The following is a 20,325-nucleotide window of genomic DNA, read 5'->3' as shown; positions in this document are numbered from 1 at the left end:
CCGTATTATTTTACATTGGCTTCGAATTGGATGAACCAATAGAAATGATAAGTTTTAAAGTTGAGGTAGAGCGAAACGTTGAAAAACAGGGGAATTAGATGATACCGTGAAATTGCTGCAATTTTAAACTCTTTTTTGGCAGCGCTTTTATTTCAAATTTAAGTAATTATATAGTTACTTGAATTTGAAAAAAGACCTTGGTAAACAGATTTCCGAGAATGCAACAGCTGATATCTTGATAAATTTTCTCAAATCTATGTAAGAGGTTTGCTGAGATTTCAGTATATGTTTATCGAATCTCATTAGCACTCTCAAGATTTAATTTACTAAAACTCGGTAAAATAAGTACTAATAATCGGTGGATTCTTGGCAATCCGTCATGCAGAGGTCGGTGAAATATCTTTTTGAGTTTGTAGGATCATCGTAAATCAGAGGCAACCTTCAAAATCATGGGTAGGGTAAAAGGAGGCTTTGTTTTCAAAATTTAACCAAAACTGCAAATTTTAAATGTTAAAATTGTTTTTGAAAATGTCTTTGGAACCCTCGATCAGTAGTACAGACGAGCGCCAACTGCAGCCACTGCCTCCAATCACATACCTAAGACAAAATCGTCGGACAAAAATTTCAAGAAGCATTTTCGGCGCAGTGACTTCCTGAAGCTCACGAACAATACAATGGACCAAACGCGTCCGCTTCGGTGTCGCACATCTTCCACTGTAGCGAGTCCTGTTCCCACGTCTTCACCCGGCAGCGAGATATGACGAAACATGTGAAATGTTCCACGAGCCGCCCGAGGATATCAAGCAGGACACGCTCTGCTCCTATGTATATATGGGGAGGGGCTAATTCGCTCCCAAAACGACAATTCGTCCGGTGGGGTGTGCTGCTGTCGTCATGATGATGGTTGACGAGAGCAATATCAAACTCATTCATGGTTTCAAAGCATTCGGAACAAAATATTTATTTTCACCGCTTACTTCACTTATGTATGAAATTGAATGAGATCCAATGGTAGAGAATTCATTTATCTACCCAATGGTATTTTTAGGGGCAGCGGAGAATGTCCCGAAAGGTGTTTTATTCAAGCGCAAAAATTGCTCAGGAGAAAGTTCCAATGACACTAACCTCACATATCCTGGTTTTCCAACCTCAAACTAGTGCTCCTACCAGCCGGGTCTCAATTTTTATGAAAGTAGTGTAATAATACAAGAAACAAACATATGCAGAGTATAAAGAATAGATATTCCTACCTTTTCCGCCTAACTGTTTCACTGTTAACCGTCTTTTATCAGGAAAATAAAACATTTTTCCCCACAGCGACATGTGATGGAGGCGTGAAAAATCAAATCTCTCATCATCTGACAGTTGCGCTACCAAAGTATAGATATACCTACGTCTCCAATCGCAAAACGTAACATAGGGTAACCAATATATTTTGGACCCCCTGGTCCATTTTCCTGCAAATTTCCCAGTTTAAATCGAAAGACCAACTCTATTTGCATGCCATTTGGAAAGATAGGACTATTCCGTACTTGCATCAACCGTTTGTACATAGAAAATGTGTTTATTTTATCTGAAATTAATTTAATTTAATCGGTTCATTCATGCAACCGCTACAACACGTTACACACAGAAATTGAAGCCGTCAGAAATTTTGCAAATGTAAACAAAAACTTTTTTCAAATTTCCAGGCTAAACGCGTAGAATTTCTTCGGTTTTCCATTGTCAATTGATTGATTAGTCTATGGGCGAGCATATTATACAACCAGTGTCGTGAACTTTGTTTCCAAACGATAAAAACACCGGGGGTCCAAAATATATACTTTGAGGGTCCAAAATGTATTGGTGTGTCCAAAATAATGAAAAGCAGTACTTCACAATTCAATTATTTTCGACGTTGTCTGGATCCTACATGACCGTTTGGGCATTTTTATCTTGTAAAGGAAGTTTTTCTCTACATTTTGGCATGTTCTTTGACTTGGTTACGCTGTGCAATTAATTAATTGGGACAAAAAACTAAAATCCCTTCCTTAGGGGGTCCAAAATACGACCGTTACCCTACTGTTAGCCATCTATACTTTGGTAGCGCAACTTGCCAGTGGATGAGCGATTCGAATTTTTATGTATTCATCACATGCCTCTGTGGGGGAAAATGATTTATTTTCTTGATAAAAGACCAGGGGGCCAACAAAAGACGATTTCCCAGGGGGCCAACAAAAGACGATTTCCCCGTAGCTTACAACAAAAACACGTTGAAGATAGTTTCTCCCTTTATTTAGTGGCTTACACAGTTGTTTACTCATTTACTTGCATATTTCTAGGAATCGTGTAACTTTTCAGCAACAGCACAATAAATTCAATTTCGTCATTATGCGCCTTACCCGGATAAAAACGTATCATTCAGTGAATGGAATAAACCATTAATGTACAATATAACGTATTGGATACAATACAGCGTATTGTAACTAAATGTCGAAGCAATATTATTCTTGTTTGGATATACAATTCAAAAACAATATAATATATTGTAACAGAACATTGTACTGTTTTTAATTGGTTTTATACCTTACAATTTTGATCAAATTCCTATTTTCGCGTAAAACAACTGTTGCTTTTTTCTATGTAGCTTTGCTGAAAGAAATGAACAAAACAAGTTCAGAAAGCAAGAAATGTTGGGTGAAAAATATTCAAAAAGTAAAAATAAGTAGTTTTTTAGAAGTCACTTGACATTAGCTGTAACGACGTATGCAACCATGATACAGTTCGTTGAATTGTTTTGTATTGTACAACAATACAAAAATTGCTAATCAAGACATTACATGAACATTATATCGTATTGTATTTTCAAAATGTTTGTATGAGAAAATATCTATATTTGTATTGTTACGATACTTAACCACCCATACATTATATTGCAAAAATCTCATATACCATACAGTGAACTGTTCAAAACAATATATTGTACTGTAATTGTATTGTCATTTTACATATACTGTATTGTATTTCCAATATATTGAATGGTACTGTTACAATACGTTATATAGTTTTTGTATTGTATTTTTTATCCGGGTACCCAGCTTAAACCCACGTTAATGAGTAGTTATGAGTTAATGTGAACAACTCAAAACTGTCAGATTCCCCAAAAGCGTCAAATTCCCAAAAATGTCAAAATCATGTTGGCCACGGTTCATATATATGGGGTTGACACGCTTGGAGGGCCCGTGTAAAAGACGGACAGTGAAACGGTTAAGTGGAAAGGGTAGAAATATCCATGCTCTATGTTCTACATTCGTTTGTTATTTTTGTATATTATTCCACTACTTTCATAAAAATTGAGATCCGGCTGGTAGGAGCATTAGTTTGAGATTGGAAAACCAAACTATGTGAAGTTAGTTTCATTGGAATTTTCGCCTGAGCGATTTTTGCACTTAATAAAACACTCTTCGAAACATTCTCCGTTGCCTCTAAAAATATCATTGGATTGAGATATGAATTTTCTACCATTGGATTTCAATCCATTTCATACATTACTTTACTTAAGCGGTAAAAATAAATATTTGGTTCCGAATGTTTTGAAACCATTAATGGGTTTGACATTGCTCTCGTGAACCATAATCATGACGACGGCAGCACACCCCAGCGGACGAATTGTCGTCTTTGGAGCGAATTTGCATGTAATGAAAAAATGCTGAAAAAACTTCAAAGTCGATTTTCTCAAAACGAGCTTTGCAGCTTTTTAGCTGCAGTTTTCTGTTCCATACAAAATGTATGGGAAAATTTGCCCAGATGAAATATTTTCAATCTTCTAATTAAGCCCAAACGTTGAACGTTTTCGTAAAAATATCCGAAGTACACAAATGTTCAGTAATAATCGAGATTTTGACACCTTGTGTATAACACTCGTCAGAACTGTTTTTCGTCATCCACCATAACTTCGAAAACATTAGAAGGTGAAGATAAATTAATACCACCGGTGCGGTCTGTTGATTTGCTATCTAACGTTCTCTTAAAAATTCTAGGTATGACTTGGCTTGGTAATAATAAAACCTTTTTTTAAAGCAAAAAGTTGAGATATTTCATGGCATTGGTAAAAGTTTTCAAAGCATTCGCGGAGCACCTGTCAAAGCTTCGCGAACCGCTGCTTCTGCTATATAGCACCGTGAACGTACCTACCATATTTGACGCGGGTCCAAACTTGACGCATTTTCTAACTAATTTTAATATACACGGAGAAAACGGAAAACTCATATTTGAGTATTTTTTAACTTATTTTTGAGTTATTTTTCTCTCCCTATTTCATTCGCTCGTTCTATTGTTGTCAGAGAGCGAAGAGCAAAACAACCCAAAAACCGAACCTTTGTGCGTTACCTCAAATTTGAGTAAGTGGCCTAGTACTGGAAGTTGAGTTATTTGATCTACCGGCTGAGTAAAAAGAACTTAGCCATTAGGTATTTTTTCGCATGGCTGCAAATGAAAACAACTTCTACCCCATCAACTCAAAATTAGGTTAACGCACGAAACCCCCGAATTGAGTGGAATGAACTCACTTTTGAGTACTTCATTTTCTCCGTGTATATTAATTCTACACTCAGGCAAATGGACTATCGATAAACATACACGCAAAAAAATTGTGCGGTAAAAACTACCATTTTAGGGGGTTAACTTAAGCGCTCGCACCGGCAATTTTCAGCAGACCAGAAATGCGCTCGATTTTACCATGTCTGTAGTTGGAACCAAATTGTTGTAAATTATTTCTGTCAAATGTACCAGTAATGCGGTGGGGTGTACCGTAAACATAGTAAATTGGTCTGAATTTCCATGGTAGTTTTAAGAATGTGCGTAGTCAGCTAAAATAGTTATTTTTACCACAGAATTTTTTCCCGTGTAGGAACCCCTTATGAAAATTCGCCACAATGAATCGGGTTGAAATTCATAAATTTGCCTTATGAAACCGAAATTAGAAAACAAAAATAGTTTTCGCGGCAACCTGGAATCGAACCAAGGATCTTGCGATCGATAGGCTCGTGCGTACACACCGGCAGGGTGGCCACCGAACCGGGAAAAACGGGAAAAGCGGAAAAAAGACGGGAATTTGAATCCATCGGGGAAAAAACGGGAAAAACCGGGAATTTGAGATGGTCACCGGGAAATTCCTTTATTTTGAATGAAACATCTTCAAGCTCTAAATCTACAAACCACCAATAATAAGTTGTAGAACGATGTTATGGTTGGTAATATTAATTAAGTAACTGTATTTTTGGAAAAATAATTTTCAAACGAAAATGATTTAATAAATTGTCTTTGTAACGCTATATTTCTTTTGAATATTTCACTTTCCTCATTGGTTAGCAATGTTTCAAAAATATTTTATGATTTGTTTTCTCTCCAGGGCTTTTTCTATAAATTATCTGACTCGTAGTTTTGAATCAGAGTTTCAAAACTTCTTGCAGAAGGTTTAAGAACTCTAACATATTGGATTCAAAGTTTTCTTCATTTACTGAATAACAAATCAATGAATTGGGATATTCTTGTATGCAATCCTTTATTCATAATAGCTTTTAATGTGTTATTAGTTATCTAATAAACTAAGAAGTGGTTTCTACATCACCGCTTAGGTATTAAACCTAGTTTAACCATATGGGTAAACGTGGTTTATGGCAAAAGCAATGGTGAAGAACTCGAATTGAAAAAGTAAGGTGAGATATATCCTTCAATGTTTGGAACGGATTCTTTCGGAGGTCTAGCAACAGTACCCTCGTTTTAAAAGTAGGTTATGCTCAAAGATTTTAGTCTCCGATTTATCTGTATCACAACCAATTGGCCACATATGATAAGTAGGTATTATACTTTAAAAAATACTTTTCAATTCACAAATTGTTCGATTCGAGGGACTGTTACGGCGAACACTTCAACATGTGTGCGGCTTTGTTTCTTCCATCCCTAGTAGAGCTAATTTTCTTTAGCGATCACTTCAATTTTATGGAAAAAAGAGAAATGGAAAAATTAGGCATTGAAAAACTTTCAATTCGGGTAGTAAGATGCACATATTATTGACAAATATGGGCTTGGTAGCTTTTAAAACAAACCTTATCAAAGTGAAACAAAATAATAGAAACCATCCATTAGCACAATAGGGTCCTAAAGCCCTGTCCCAATTTTAGTGCCAAACGCTTAAGTTTAGGCCAAAAACACATGTTTACTCAATTTTCTAATGTTTTCCGTTGGTTTAAGCCCAAAAAACATTTTCTTAGATTTTGTCACATCCTTTGGCTTAAACTCAAATTTTGGGTGTATTTTGTTTTCCGTGTCCCTTACGAAATGTCAGATAGGAACAACCCCAGTGGTCAAACTAAAACCCCTGTGGTGTTTTTGTCGACTAAGCGAACGTCAAACATGATCAAAAGTGTCAAGGTTCATTTATGGACCAAATTTTTAAATTAAAGTTTAAACATGATATAGCCATTATTTGAGCGGGAAAAATTGCTAAAGTAGTTAGAGTAACATGCTCTTTCGTGTTATTAAATAAAAACAAGATTTCATTAAAAATTTTAGGACCCAATTGAGAAGCAAAGAGGTTAAAAAGCAACAAGTAAAACCTAGTTCTGAGAAAACCGACTTATAACAAGCGTGTACTAGAATAAGGGCGTAAGTCGCATGATCGATTTCTCTTCATCGATCCTCTCTTCTGTGAATAAAGGTGACAAGTTTGTAAGCATTTTTTCACTTCAGGACGCAAGATTGCATCGCTGCCAAGCGGTTTGAAGTGAAAAAAATGTTAACAAACTTGCATCTTGGAAGGTGATTTTTCCGTCCAATAAAAAAAATAATATAATTCGTAGAAGGCTTGTTTTTTTTTGGCCCCCATAAAATTTGCATGGAATGAAAATAAGCTCAAAACTAGAATTCTAGCACACGCTTGATAAATGTTTTGAGCTTATTTTCATTCCATGCAATTTTTTTATTGGACGGAAATATCATCTTCCTTAACATCTAGTTGAAAAGCTTGAAAACTGTAGGAATTTTTAGTATATTCAACTCAAAAACTGAATGAAATGTAAGTTTTTTACGTTTGGGGTACCCCCGTTAAAAACCGGGAAAATTTTGAGAATTATACCGGGAAAACCGGGAAAAAAGCGGGAATTTCAAAATGGATATTTGGTGGCCACCCTGACACCGCGCCTATCGACGCCTTGGTGTGGATGGATGCTAAAACGATACATAAAGCGTTCGTATTGCGATAATCATTCCATCTTTCATAAGGCAAAATGTATGAATTTCGATAGTCCAGTTCGCTGCGTGTAGTTCAGACTAGCATTCGAAAATTTATTCTCTTATCTTTATTTACATTTTATTGAAAGATTTCAATCAAAACAAGTTTTTTTTATTATAATATGCAAACAATAAAAATTATTTGAAAATGCATCTGACAAGTGCGTCAATTTTTTCATTCCTTAGTGAATGTGCTAAATATTGTTAATCAATTTTCATGAAAATATTGTGCTGTTTTATAGCAATATCATCAACATAAGTAAATTAGTAGGGTGTTTTATGTAATTTGGACAGAGCGTTACGCGTATATAATTTGGCCACTTCCATTTGATTTTTCCGTAAATGGCCAAATTATATACGCGTAACGGTCTGTCCAAATTACTTTGATCACCCTAATTTTCTTTCATTCATAAATTGACGTCGAAATTTTTCTATTTTTAAGGTTTAAAACATATTTCCTAATTACACTGCGGAACACGTTTTTGTCTTCAGCATCAAAATACCTCTATTTACTTAATTAAGGGTTGCTGAATCCATCGCTGTTTACAGAAATATAATAGCACGTCTAGTTTTTGAGATATTTATTGTTGAAAATGCAAAAAATTACTATTTCAGCCAACTTGCATGCAAGTTTGCCAGCTTGTATGGCAATTTATTCACTTAATTTGCCACAGAATTCAAACTTTATGTGTATAACAATACTTATCATCAAAGTTTATAACATTTTTGAAACGGAAAAGTTATTTTTTGATGGTTCAGAAAAGTATTGTATTTTGCCATATAAGTGAAACGAAGAATTTTGTATGAAGACTGCAAGCATGTTCAAAAAAATCGGTTTAATCTAAATTTAATCGTGAAATTTCAACCAAAATGTATCTAAAACGAAAGTTTAAGTCCTCTTTTGCATGCTTGGTGGATAAGATCACAAAAAAGTTTGATGAAATATACTTCAAATTTTAGGTAAACATCAATAAAACCAATGTTTTATACAACTTTAGCGACCTGTAGCTAAAAATTGTGACGTGCTGGGAAATTTCTGAGAACGGCATCAGATTCAGCAACCCCAAATCTACTAGAGACACATAATTTGATCCTTGAGACACTCAAAAATGTCATTTTTGTTGCGCTGTGTTATTTGCTATTTTGTTCAGCATGTTTTGTTGAATCGAAAATAGGAAAAGAAATATTTATGGTGCTTGCATTCAAAAAATCTGTCCGCAGAATAACCCAATGCTTTATGTAATCACATGTAAAGGATCATCCATATATTACGTCACGTTTTTAGGAAGATGAGGATGTTCAAGGAAATCAATAAATAAAAAAGATATAGCATAACCAAAGTGTCAACTTTATAAAATGAACAGTCCTTATAAACTTCAAATGGCACAACCAATGTGCTTATTCTGCGCGGCGTGTGAGTCGAGGCGAGTCGCTCTCACCGCAAGTGACGTGACACGACTAATGTTAATCAAATGGGAGCGAGTCGACAATCGTCAGCTCATTCGACTCGTGTCACTTCACACGCCGCGCAGAATAGGCACGCACATTTCTTTCAAATCCCTTCGAATGTTGGGAGAATGATTTTCATTATAATTGACACCGTCTAAGCATACACGGAGAAAACGGAAAACGCATATTTGAGTATTTTTAAACTTATTTTTGAGTTATTTTTCTCTCCCTATTTCATTCGCTCCTTCTATTGTTGTCAGAGAGCGAAGTGCAAAACTACCCGAAAACCGAACCTTTGTGCGTTATCTCAAATTTGAGTAAGTGATACAGTACTGGAAGTTCAGTTATTTAATCTACCGGTTGAGTTAAAAGAACTTAGCCAGTAGGTAGGTATTTTTTCGCATGGCTGTAAATGAAAACAACTTCTACCCCATCAACTCAAAATTAGGTTAACGCACGTACCCCCTGAATTGAGTGGAATGAACTCACTTTTAAGTACTTTATTTTCTCCGTGTAGGGGAGTAGAAACTTCCAACTTTGCATCAGTCTAATGGGTAGTTATACTGCTCATTAAGGTGGTACAAAAAAACATCGTGTTTGCTCCACACCGCTCATTTGATTTTAGATCAAATTTTGAGTGTCCTCCCAAAATTTGAGCTCGTTTGGATGAAAACTGAGACTGCAAAAGCTCTTCAAAGTTTATATACTGCTTCGCGACTAAAAATGGGTGAACCAACGTGCGAAGTTCGATTTTTGACCAACTTCGCAGCGTCGCGAGTCACTTCGCTATAGTGGTTTTCACGCCCAATGGTATGGGTACCCTAGTGTAGATGTAGTTGTGAACCTTAGAGGAAAACAATATGCACTCAGTCTCGAAAAACACGCAGAAAACGGGTTTAAATTTTTCAAATTAGGTAATATTTCCATATGCATTTTGGTGAGTCTGGAAAGCGTGTGCAAGTTTCTTTGAGGAAAACAAAAACAAACTGTGTATGACGAGCGTATGCTAGTCTACGTGTGTTCAAATGTCACTAAGCTCTATAGTGCGCATCTATGCCCTCCGCCGTGTGCATTATGTGCACTATTTAAAAGTGACTCGCGACGCGGCGAAGTTGGTCAAAAATCGAACTTCGCACGTTGGTTCACCCATTTTTAGTCGCGAAGCAGTATATAAGAATTACATTACTCTTCTGCCCATTTGTTACACGTACGTGAGAACCTACAATGACTCAATCTCATTTTCGTACGGGACACTGTTTTCATATCAAGTTGGTATAAATCTATTAAATGGTGCATGGACTTCGATATACTTTATCAATAATGAAGGTTATATGTGTCGGTTGTGCTACTTTTCCCCGAAAAAAGAAAGCAATTCAGATTTTGGCACGAAGACCTACGATAATCCTTCGGCTATCGAGATGAGCCACGAGAGCGTGTGCGTATGTGAGTGAGAGAGAGATATACAGAGCGATAGCGTGAGAAGGAGACATCGAATCGATGCAACTTGGGCGAAGTGATCGCTCGGGATTTTGCCTCATTCTGGTTGTTAATTTCGTGAAAGTCATCTGATATGCACCCTTCTTTATTTGATTGGCGGTTCTTAGGAGTTTTACCGTCCTCAGCATTTTTGGCAACATGTGTATAGTCGAGAAAGACCAAATACCTCCTTCTTTCGATTGCCTATCGTTCTTTCTAGTTCACCATCTTGCTACTAAAAACTATTAGAGCTCCTATTCGAACAATACCACTTTTCGGGGAACTGGGTCATTCGGAGAAATGGAATTCAAGGAAAAGGGTCATTCGGAGAACTGGCGTTCGGGGAACCGACATTCGGGGAAACGACATTCGGGGAAAAGTAGCACAATCATATGTGTCATCTATTGTTTGGGAATGACAAACTGTATTCATTTGCTTAAATCTTTGGAATAATGGAAAAGTATTGAGATTGTGTCTATGATTGACCCAATTCCATATTCGTACACCTAACAAAAAAGAAATATACTGCATTCAAAACTATTTTTTAATGGACTAGATGATTACTTAAGCTCTTCGTTGTGTTGTTCAGATGACAGTTTTCCCATGTTTTTTGCTAAAATATTCGGTAAGTCGAACAATAAATTGCATTTTTTTCAACATCACTTCCTTAAGAATGATAACTGTGAATATTGCACAAGTTTCAAAAAATTATAATCAGTTTTAGGGTAGCTAGGAGTGGATATCGACAACTTATACTTTTGAATTTTAGGTAGTATAACATTTATAACAAATCCAAAGCCAAAAATTTTAGTCAATTTCTTTATGTTTGGCTCCTAAATGTATATACAGTGCTGTTCTGAATAATAGCAGCGCATGTCGATTTTCATACAAAATGCTCAACTTTGACATGCTATAGTTTTGTTCCCTTTCAAGCAATCGAGTTGAAATTTTCTCCACAGAACTACAAATATGCCCAATTTTGTAAACACAAAATTTCAAAATTTTCTAAGCCCCTGCCGGAAAGTGAGATACTAGGTGAAATTGTTCGAAAAAATAGCAGTTTTAAAAATTTGAATTTCGCCTTGACATTATAGTTTTAAATTGTATATCACTTACCATTGGAACAATCTCCTCCTACTTATCAAACCAACACCTAAACCAAAAATGTATACAATATTTGTAGAAGAAAAATTTTAAAATGAAAAACTGCTATTTTTTCGAAAAATTTCACCTAGTGTCTCACTTTTCGGCAGGGACTCAGAAAAAACTGAAATTTTGTAGTTACAAAATTGATCATATTTGTAGTTCTGTGGAGAAAATTTCAGCTCGATTGCTTGAAAGGGAACACAACTACAGCATGTCAAAGTTGAGCATTTTGTATGAAAATCGACATGCGCTGCTATTATTCAGAACAGCACTGTACATAATCCATAGTTAATGTTCCTATATTACATTGCGTAATTATAATTTTTAATTTACATTTTACTACCAAACATGATTATAGAGATTTAAAGAATAAATATTATTGCACATAATTATTGCCATAACCGCAACACAAACGTTTTTTTAAAATGATTAAAACAACAGGATATATTCTATTAAATAGTATATCAATGCTCTCTGCTCATTCAAGTTATTTTGTATTTTTCTTATAAAATCAATAAATTGCAAAATAGGGTGCTATTTTGAATATAATTTGAATATTATTTCAAAGATAATTGAATATTACGATGACATCAATTATGTGGAGGTATGTACAGCGTAGTTTAGGGTACTTTATTGTAAAACAAGTTCGTAGTTCAAATTATTTTTACAGACAAATTTTAAATTAACATTTACCTGTTGTTTAGAATGAAAATTTGGTTTACATTGATTAAAAATATCATTTTAGAAGAATTTTGAACTTATGGCACAACAATTTTCTGAACTCAAAAGGAATAAAAACTGTTTATGATTTCTGTAAGCTATATATATTTCAACTAAATTTTTATCAGAGCTTACGAGTATAATCTATAGATTGGATCCAATGACAAAAATAAACGTTATTGTTCGAATTATAGCAGGATGTCCTACCTGGAAAAATCTGGAAACCCGGGAATTATCAGGGAATTTTATTCTACCTGAAAAAACCTGGAATTCTCAGGGAATTTCGGCTCCACTCAGGGAAATTATTTTGAAACAGTAATAGATGGTATAATATGTCGTTGTTGTGACAAAAAATCTCCTCAATTAAATACATTTTCGGCTGCGCTGCTATCAAAACGCTAGTTGACAACGATTTTTAATTAATCAGCATAAAACATGTTTGGACAAGGACACTTAAGATTTCCAAATATGTAAAGGCAAGTATAGCTCCAATTAGGTGTCGTTCATAAGCAGTTAATAAGTTGAAAACATTAAAAAAAATCAGGAATGTTTTTTCGTCTATTATACCAAAATAATAAACTTTGTAAGAAAAGAGCAAAAATTACAACAGACACGAAAAATAGTACATTTTTCATGTAAGCAAATTTTATTTAAGAGACTATTTTATCACTATTTTAATGCAAGTCTCAATTATTGGTTATGGTCTCTAAAGTTTAGTTTAATAAAAATTATCTCTAAAGTCCCTTTTTTAATCTGCTTTTTAGGCTTTAAAGCGACTATTCCATATTATTAGGTGACTATTCCACAAGCTCTTAGGCGACTGTTCCACAAGTTCCTAATGATATTTCTTAGATCTCGCGAGGAATGCTTCAGTCGTTCTAGTAATTTCTCCTGTGATTTCTTCTTGAATACTTTCAGAAATGTCTCCCCAGATACTACCAACGATTTCAAAGGATGCTTAGAGGCATTTCTTCAGAATTTGGTCCAAAAATCCTAGAGCATTCCAACGCTTCCTCAAAGTTTATTCCAGAGTTTTTGAAAAAAATGTTTCGACATTTTCCTACAAAATCCTAAAATAATTCCTAAGCCGATTTTTTCATTTATTTCAGGCATTTTCATAAGGATTTTTTCAAATATTCATCCACTATTTCTCTCAGGAATTGCTCCAAAAGTCCATCAGGCATTATTCGATGATATCTATTATTACCTTCTCGAAGAATTCCTCAATAAATTTGATATAGGATTCCTCATTAAGTTGCTCCAGAAACTTATCTTGGAAGGTCTCCAGCATATCATCAAAATATTGTTGCTGCGGTCCAAACACTTCTCTAATAATTTTTCAAATAAAGTATCCATGGACTATTCAAAACTTTAAAGTAGATGGAGTACCGTGTACCTTTTAATTCCGCTCCTAAATGCTTATCTTTGACAGATACGCGTATTTCGACTACCACTTGCAGTCTTCTTCAGTGTCAGTTACTCGTATCCACTGTGGATACGAGTAACTGACACTGAAGAAGACTGCAAGTGGTAGTCGAAATACGCGTATCTGTCAAAGATAAGCATTTAGGAGCGGAATTAAAAGGTACACGGTACTCCATCTACTTTAAAGTTTCTCTATTTGAGATTCTGCTCAGAGGATTCGAACATTCATTAAAGAGTCAAAACTTTAGTCAAAAATCAGCGATTCAATCCGAATTGATCCAAGTAATTTCTTCAAATCGTCTTGTAGGACATTATTTGAAGATTCTAATTTATGTTTTAAATATTTTAGGAGCTCTTTCACCCTGTCCTTTGGTTCAGAAAGGGGTATGGGCGCGTTCTGCCAACTCGGTCGAGGCAGATTTCTTGTGTGAACAAGTTACAACATGGACGTTCTAAAGTGCCAGAATGAAGTGTTGTGCTTGTGGGGAGCACTTGAAGATGGGATGGAAGTTCATTACTTCGCGTTCGTGCTTTACTCCTGCTTATCTTAAAAGTTATATACAATAACCGACCCTAAGTTTAACTATCGAAATTAACAGTTGCAAATACAATCATCGTTCTGAGTTCACTAACATGTCGTCGCGTTAATTTTATCATAATGATCTTTTATCTACATCCGTCGAACCATTCTGAATGGTCGTTGTGAGAATATCACCAAGAACTTCTCACATGCACTAAAGTTGAATTGTCCTACATTGAAACATTGAGGTTTTCGCTCTTCTGGATTCATTTTTTGTTGTTCGTCCTCAGTATTGTTGAGATGTTCTGAATGCCGCATATGGCGAACAGTGATCATTGCCATGAAGTTTCTCGTAAGCTGCATGGGGATTGTTATCATGGGAATCCAAAGAGCGAATTTTCTATCATTGTAGGCCAATACAGCAATAAAGCATGTAACAATCACTAACATTTCTTCTCTCTTTATCCTTGTTTTCATATCTAACCCGCCATAACAACGAGGAAAAATCCATTGGAGAGGAAAGACATGGCAGCGTATTGGCCGAGAAAAGTTAAGTATCATGTTTTTGTAAATATTCTTATTACTGATTGCAAGATGAATCAGATTAACTAAATTTTTAACTAATAACAAACTTGTTCCACAGAGCTATTTACAAAACACCACCCAAAATCCCTCCTTTCCCATATCCTTAGGCAAAACACCTCACTACCGCTATATGTATGACTGATTCATGTTCTTTTGACCTTGCATCATTCATACGTGTATTGGAAGTCAAGAGTAGAAGCAAAACTTAAAGAACCTTCTGGTCAAAGATGTTGCGTTGCCTACTTCCCAAACTCCAAAACCCCCCGGTGTATTATGGACGGTGTAAGTTTTCAAACTTATGCTGGAGACTTGGCCCCTGACCCCCTTGTACATCAATAAAATAAAATAAAATAAAATAAAATAAAATAAATATTTTAGGAGCTCTTTCAGAGATCTCCGTAGGAATTCTTCAAGGAGTACTTAGAACTCACATAAGTTTCATCTGAGGTTACTCTAGAAATTCACCGCAGATTTTTTTTCTCTAAACCAATTTCTAGATGTTTCGCTGGATGAAAAAATATTAGAAGACTTCTTTAAGAAATGTTTCAAAAAACAAAAATATTTGGAGACTTCTTTCAGAAATGATTTAAAAAAAACAAGATTCATGAAAGAATTACTTGGAAAGTTCATGACAAATCTCAAAACAAACTCCTGAAGAGATCTGCGGAGTAATATGTGAAAAAAATCTATAGTAAATCGAGCTATTATACTTGTCGTAATGTCATAAGAAATTCCAAAAAGGGCCTCAGGTCCATAAAGCTTTTATTTCTAATACGGTCATACTACCAGCCTTGATTTCCCCAAAGAAAAAAATACCGAAACGTTCTTCAGAAATCCTGAATCCCATTTTAAGGGAAAGAATATTTTTTCCTTAAGATCGAATAGTCTATTTTTTCAAATCTGACTTTGATGATTTAAGGAACTTCCAGATCATTTGATAAACATTTTTGATTTTCGCGGCAGTTAAATAAAAATCATCATTTTTTTCCTATGTTTACACTTTACACAGAAGCGAAAACACTTTAGTTTATTTTCAAGGATACCTTTCATTAAAAAAAAAGGAGTTTAGCCATCTAAAATTGACTATTTGTACATTTTGAGAGATTTGCTCATCCTGGAATTATTTTTAAAAACCTGGAAATCTCAGGGAATTTCATTTCTGTAAATGAGTAAACACCCTGTATAGGATTTAATAGCTAAAATCATTGGAAAACTGGCATTTCTCATAACTTTACCTAAATTTCATATACTAATGAATTGTCATATACTAATGAATTGTCCAAATGTATTTCACTACATCTGAACATCATAATAAGGGGTCGTCCATTAATTAGGTAAGGGTTTATGGGGGGAGGGGGGGTTTGAGATTTCTTACGCGCTATACAAATTATTTTTAATTTTCATACAAAAAATCTTACCATGGGGGGAGGGGGGGGGGGTCTAAAAACCGCCAAAATTGTCTTACGTAATTAATGGATCGCCCCTAAAGCATTTCAGTAATCAAATAGAGCTTCTAAATTTAGTTTTGAACGTTGTGCGTATGAATTTTGGTAGGTGTACGAATATGGAATTGGGTGAATTTTAGACATCAATTCAATACTTTTCTATTAATCCAAAGATGAAAGTAAATGGAAACATTTTGTGATTGGCAAACAATAGATAACACCTGTTACCTTCAATGTGGATAAAGTATTTGTAACTCAATACTTCATTTAATAGTTTTTTATTAACTTGATGTGGAAACAGTATCCTGTATGAATATGAAATTGGCCACTGTACCTCAAAAACACCCTAATTGTAGACGCTTGGAAAAACAAATCTTCACGTAAATTCACAAACCAACACATCTCACGACGAGAACAGCTGCTCGCTGTGTACTGATTGCAACTACGTCACCCAAACATGTGCCTTATCTCTAAAAATAGGAAGATGTACCTAGCACAGCGTTATTAATTGGGCAAATGTTCAAATGCACTTCTCGTTCGGTTTTATGGCTTTGAAAACTAGCACGTGGCAACATCTACGTTTCAGAATTTCTGCTTCGCACAGAAACGTTCACTATGGCAGGGAATCGGTTGAAATGAAGGTTTTAAGTTTCCCAAGTTCCAGTGCAGTCATCATACGGCTTGCCGCATCATAAAAAAAAACTGGAATATGTCTTCATCAGAGAACAATTTATTCATATGCAACTTTAGACACTGCAAATCTTCGCCCAACCAATTTATCGTTAAAGTGCTAAAACCATCTCTATTCTCGAAAGAAGTTTAACCAGATCTAAGCTTTCTTATGTTTGTACAGCTAGTACTAATCAATGACGTCATAAATCGCGCGCGTAAGCAGCTCGAAAATAAGAGATTGTTTTTTTTTTGCTGAGTCACGATGATTTGCGCGAGTAACTTTGGTTGGTTCACATTCATTGTTCACTTGGCGTCGGCTCTTCTCTAGCAGACATTTTTTTTACGGTTTTCAATTAGGGTTTCATTCCTGCTCCTAAAGTCCTAATCAATTTGTCCATCTCCTTCGAGTTTCACTTTTTTCTTGATGATTTTCCACTTTATCCAACTACATTTGAGTTGCATAGTTTAACTATTCTTGCGCTAAAATCACAGTGATTCGGGGGATCCTTTGATCGTTCGCTCGCTTTCTCCTTGACAACACCCGTATTCTGGTAACGTTCTTCCTTCGACTCGTTCTCGAGGAGAGAAGCAGATACATACGACGATCATTCGAAAAGGGGGCTAATAAATATGATTCAGTTTTGCTCTAGGGATGATTAATACTTATTTACAACAACTGGAAGAAGAGAATAAAGCATAGATTTAGTGAACAGGCAAATTTTCAACAGTATTATGCAAATGAGGGGCCCAGATAGCCGTAGCGGTAAACGCGCAGCTATTCAGCATGACCATGCTGAGGGTCGTGGGTTCGAATCCCGCTGGTCGAGGGACTTTTCGTAAAGGAAATTTTCTCGATTCCCAGGGCATAGAGTATCTTCGTACCTGCCACATGATATACACATGCAAAAATCATCGCGTGTATGCAAATGAGATCACGAAAGATCATCGTTCAAGAATATGTTGTCCAAAACATCAAAGTTTAAAGAACAGTTAAGACTTTTTATTACAAACAATAAGTTTGGTATCATTACTAACTTTTTAATTCCTAAGCTTGGATACAGTCACCCCTCAGTTATGAATCAATTAAGGACTACTTTTAGAGGGAACATAAGACAATTTACACCGTCTTCAGCCATAGGCTGCACAGACTGAACATAACTAACATTAGACAACGGACACACGGAACGACCAATGGACCGGTGAAGAATTTTTCGTTTGACGAAAAGTTTTCTCCGACTGGGGCGGGAATCGAACCCACACTCCGTAGCACAATACGCCTAAACGACTGACGCCGCTAACCGCACGGCTCGTGACGACCCTGTACACGATCAAACAAAAAGAATACCCTTATACAGTCAATTTAATTTTTAGCAGATATTCATTAAAAAAAGTGTCATTTTCGATAGAAATTTCAAATTTTGTGCATCCTACAGATGTACCTACGATGAAGAGAAATCAATCGTTGTAAGTAGGTATGCGCTTATGAAATATCAATGTCGTTACTGTGGTATCGTTTTTAATGCATCGCAGTTTAAGCGTGCGCTAGAATAAGGGTCAAAGTAACATGATATTTTTTTTTAACGATCTCATACAAAAAACAGTGACAAGAAACAAGTTTGTTGGAAAATCTTCCCTTAACAGTTAGACAATATTGCGTCCTGAGGGGAGAAAATGCGAACAAACTTGCATCTTGTTACCATTATTCGTAGGAGTGGATCGATAAAGAGAGATCGATCATGTTACTTAAGCTCTTATTCTAGCACTCGCTTGAGCTACAAATCAACGCTTCATGGCTGACAATTCATTTTAAAGGAACAGAAAAAAAAACGTGTAAAAGTCCATTTCTCACGTTCAGTATCATAAGGGCGTAACTGAAGTGATCGATTTATCGTCATCGATTTTCTCTTTAGCTAATTACTTGATCGGGTGACTTTTCGACTGCTCTTCTGTATTTAGTAGAAAGTACTCATCGTCCTTCGTCATGCTGCATCGTAAAATATTACGAAAATGCACTTATCCAAATAAAAACCGGCGTGAAATCGATCACTGCAGATACGCCTGTATAATACTAAACGCGAGATTGATTGAATGCAAAGCTTTCCAGAATAACAGTTGACGTAAATAAAATGTTTTATTTTGCAGAATAGCAAAATTAATTGATAAGAAACTTTATGTTAAATCCAACACTGACCCATGTCTGTAGGTTATCCATAACTGTAGGGTGACTGTATCCAAGTAACCATTGGCCCGCTAATTCGCCTTGCTGGGCTTATAGGGCTTTTATACGACTAATATAAGGTATGTCAGCTCTATAATCAGCCCGCAGGCCGAATTAAAGTGCCTTACTTGAGTAGGCAAAGTATTCCACTAAACGATCATGGCTCAAGTGCATGGCTAAGCCACGACAAGCCTTCATGGGAGGAGTCACTTACCAATCATCGTCTTAATTCCTAATCAGCTCATACAACAGCACACGTTATCATCCTAGTCGTCCTTCTTCTTGAAGATGTATTCGTTGGCCATGGAGTACGCCAGCCCTAGGGACAAGGCGCCCACAACCGTACCCTGTGCTGCAACACGAAGCTGCATCAGGAACACCGACGTGGACATTTCCCCACGGTTCTTGTACTTATAGGCACCGATGCCACACACCGCAATAAGCCCTGCCAGGCCGATCAGCATGAATGGGGATTCACGCGCCTTACGGGCCAGCTTATCTCCGCTGTCCTCCTCCAGTCCTGGATGATGGTTCACCATTGCCAATGATCTCTGCAGCATTGTAACGAAAGAGAAAAACACGAATTTTAATCCGATCACTTCGACGGTCAACTAGACAATGAGGTAATGAACCGCTCAAAGATAAGCCACACTGATAAAGTCCACAATCTCTCTGGACAGTAATGCGAAATTTCACTAACCCCACCACTGGTGCTAGCTGGACGACCAATGAGGATGAATAATATGCCTCAGTTTCCTAGTTCAAGGTCAAACCCCCACAAGCTGTTCTGTTACGTCACGTTACTCTTTGCGCGTACAAAGTGGTGGATCGATGGGGTCCTAAAACTTACCTGATAAATGGCACGTTCTACTAGAAGGAGATGCAACCTGGTCGCAGTTGGCGGGGGTAGGCTCCGGTGGAGATCGGGGCTTGCAAAAACGGAGTGATGCAATTCCTCACCAAATTGTAGTGCTTGCTTGATGCTCAACAATCACACTCTCGGCACTCTCGCTACTCGCGGTCGACGCGTGAGGTGGTTGGTTCATTCATTGACAACTGCTTGACAGCTGGTCTGGTGGCGGTCCCGTGATCAATGATTACGATGATGATGATGATGATGATGATGATGATGATTACATTGCTACACACACGCTAAGATCAGTTTACACAAAAGGGAAGAGCACTCATAAGACTCATAATCGCCGTAAAGTTCCTCACACTCATTTTATCACATTAAGGTGAAACATCTCAGAATCCAAAGATGGCCGGCACAATGGCCGACTTCTCCCCCTACTCACGTTTTCAAAGGCACAAAACTGGAGAAATAGTTGGCAAACGTTCCTGATCTTCTTATTTTAAGCTTTTTGCTAGTGCACAAAGCCAAAATAAGAAGTGCACTG

General features: G+C 36.3%; 1 protein-coding gene across 4 annotated transcripts; it reads right to left on the bottom strand.

Annotated features, from left to right (window-relative positions):
- Positions 1 to 16,743: 16,743 nt before the first annotated feature.
- On the bottom strand, positions 16,744 to 19,965 carry LOC5570996 (HIG1 domain family member 1A, mitochondrial). 4 transcript variants are annotated; one of them, XM_001653372.2, is made up of 3 exons: positions 19,776 to 19,965; positions 19,140 to 19,476; positions 16,744 to 17,383 (listed from the first exon to the last, which is right to left on the bottom strand). In XM_001653372.2, exon 2 carries the CDS (start codon positions 19,462 to 19,464, stop codon positions 19,192 to 19,194), a length of 273 nt encoding a protein of 90 aa, XP_001653422.1. In that variant the 5' UTR covers positions 19,465 to 19,476; positions 19,776 to 19,965; the 3' UTR covers positions 16,744 to 17,383; positions 19,140 to 19,191. The 4 variants fall into 4 exon arrangements, with proteins under 4 accessions (XP_001653422.1, XP_021705380.1, XP_021705379.1 ...); XM_021849688.1 differs by lacking the exon at positions 19,776 to 19,965 and adding an exon at positions 19,626 to 19,737; XM_021849687.1 differs by lacking the exon at positions 19,776 to 19,965 and adding an exon at positions 19,558 to 19,574.
- Positions 19,966 to 20,325: the final 360 nt, after the last annotated feature.

This window comes from Aedes aegypti, chromosome 3 (genome assembly GCF_002204515.2).
Source record: "Aedes aegypti strain LVP_AGWG chromosome 3, AaegL5.0 Primary Assembly, whole genome shotgun sequence".
In the NCBI taxonomy this organism is placed as follows: domain Eukaryota; kingdom Metazoa; phylum Arthropoda; class Insecta; order Diptera; family Culicidae; genus Aedes; species Aedes aegypti.
This window is presented reverse-complemented; position numbering and strand designations above follow the sequence as displayed.

What these genes read in the sequence shown, in the direction of transcription:
- LOC5570996 (XM_001653373.2), bottom strand. Translation starts at nt 19,485, where the DNA reads ATGCTGCAGAGATCATTGGCAATGGTGAACCATCATCCAGGACTGGAG.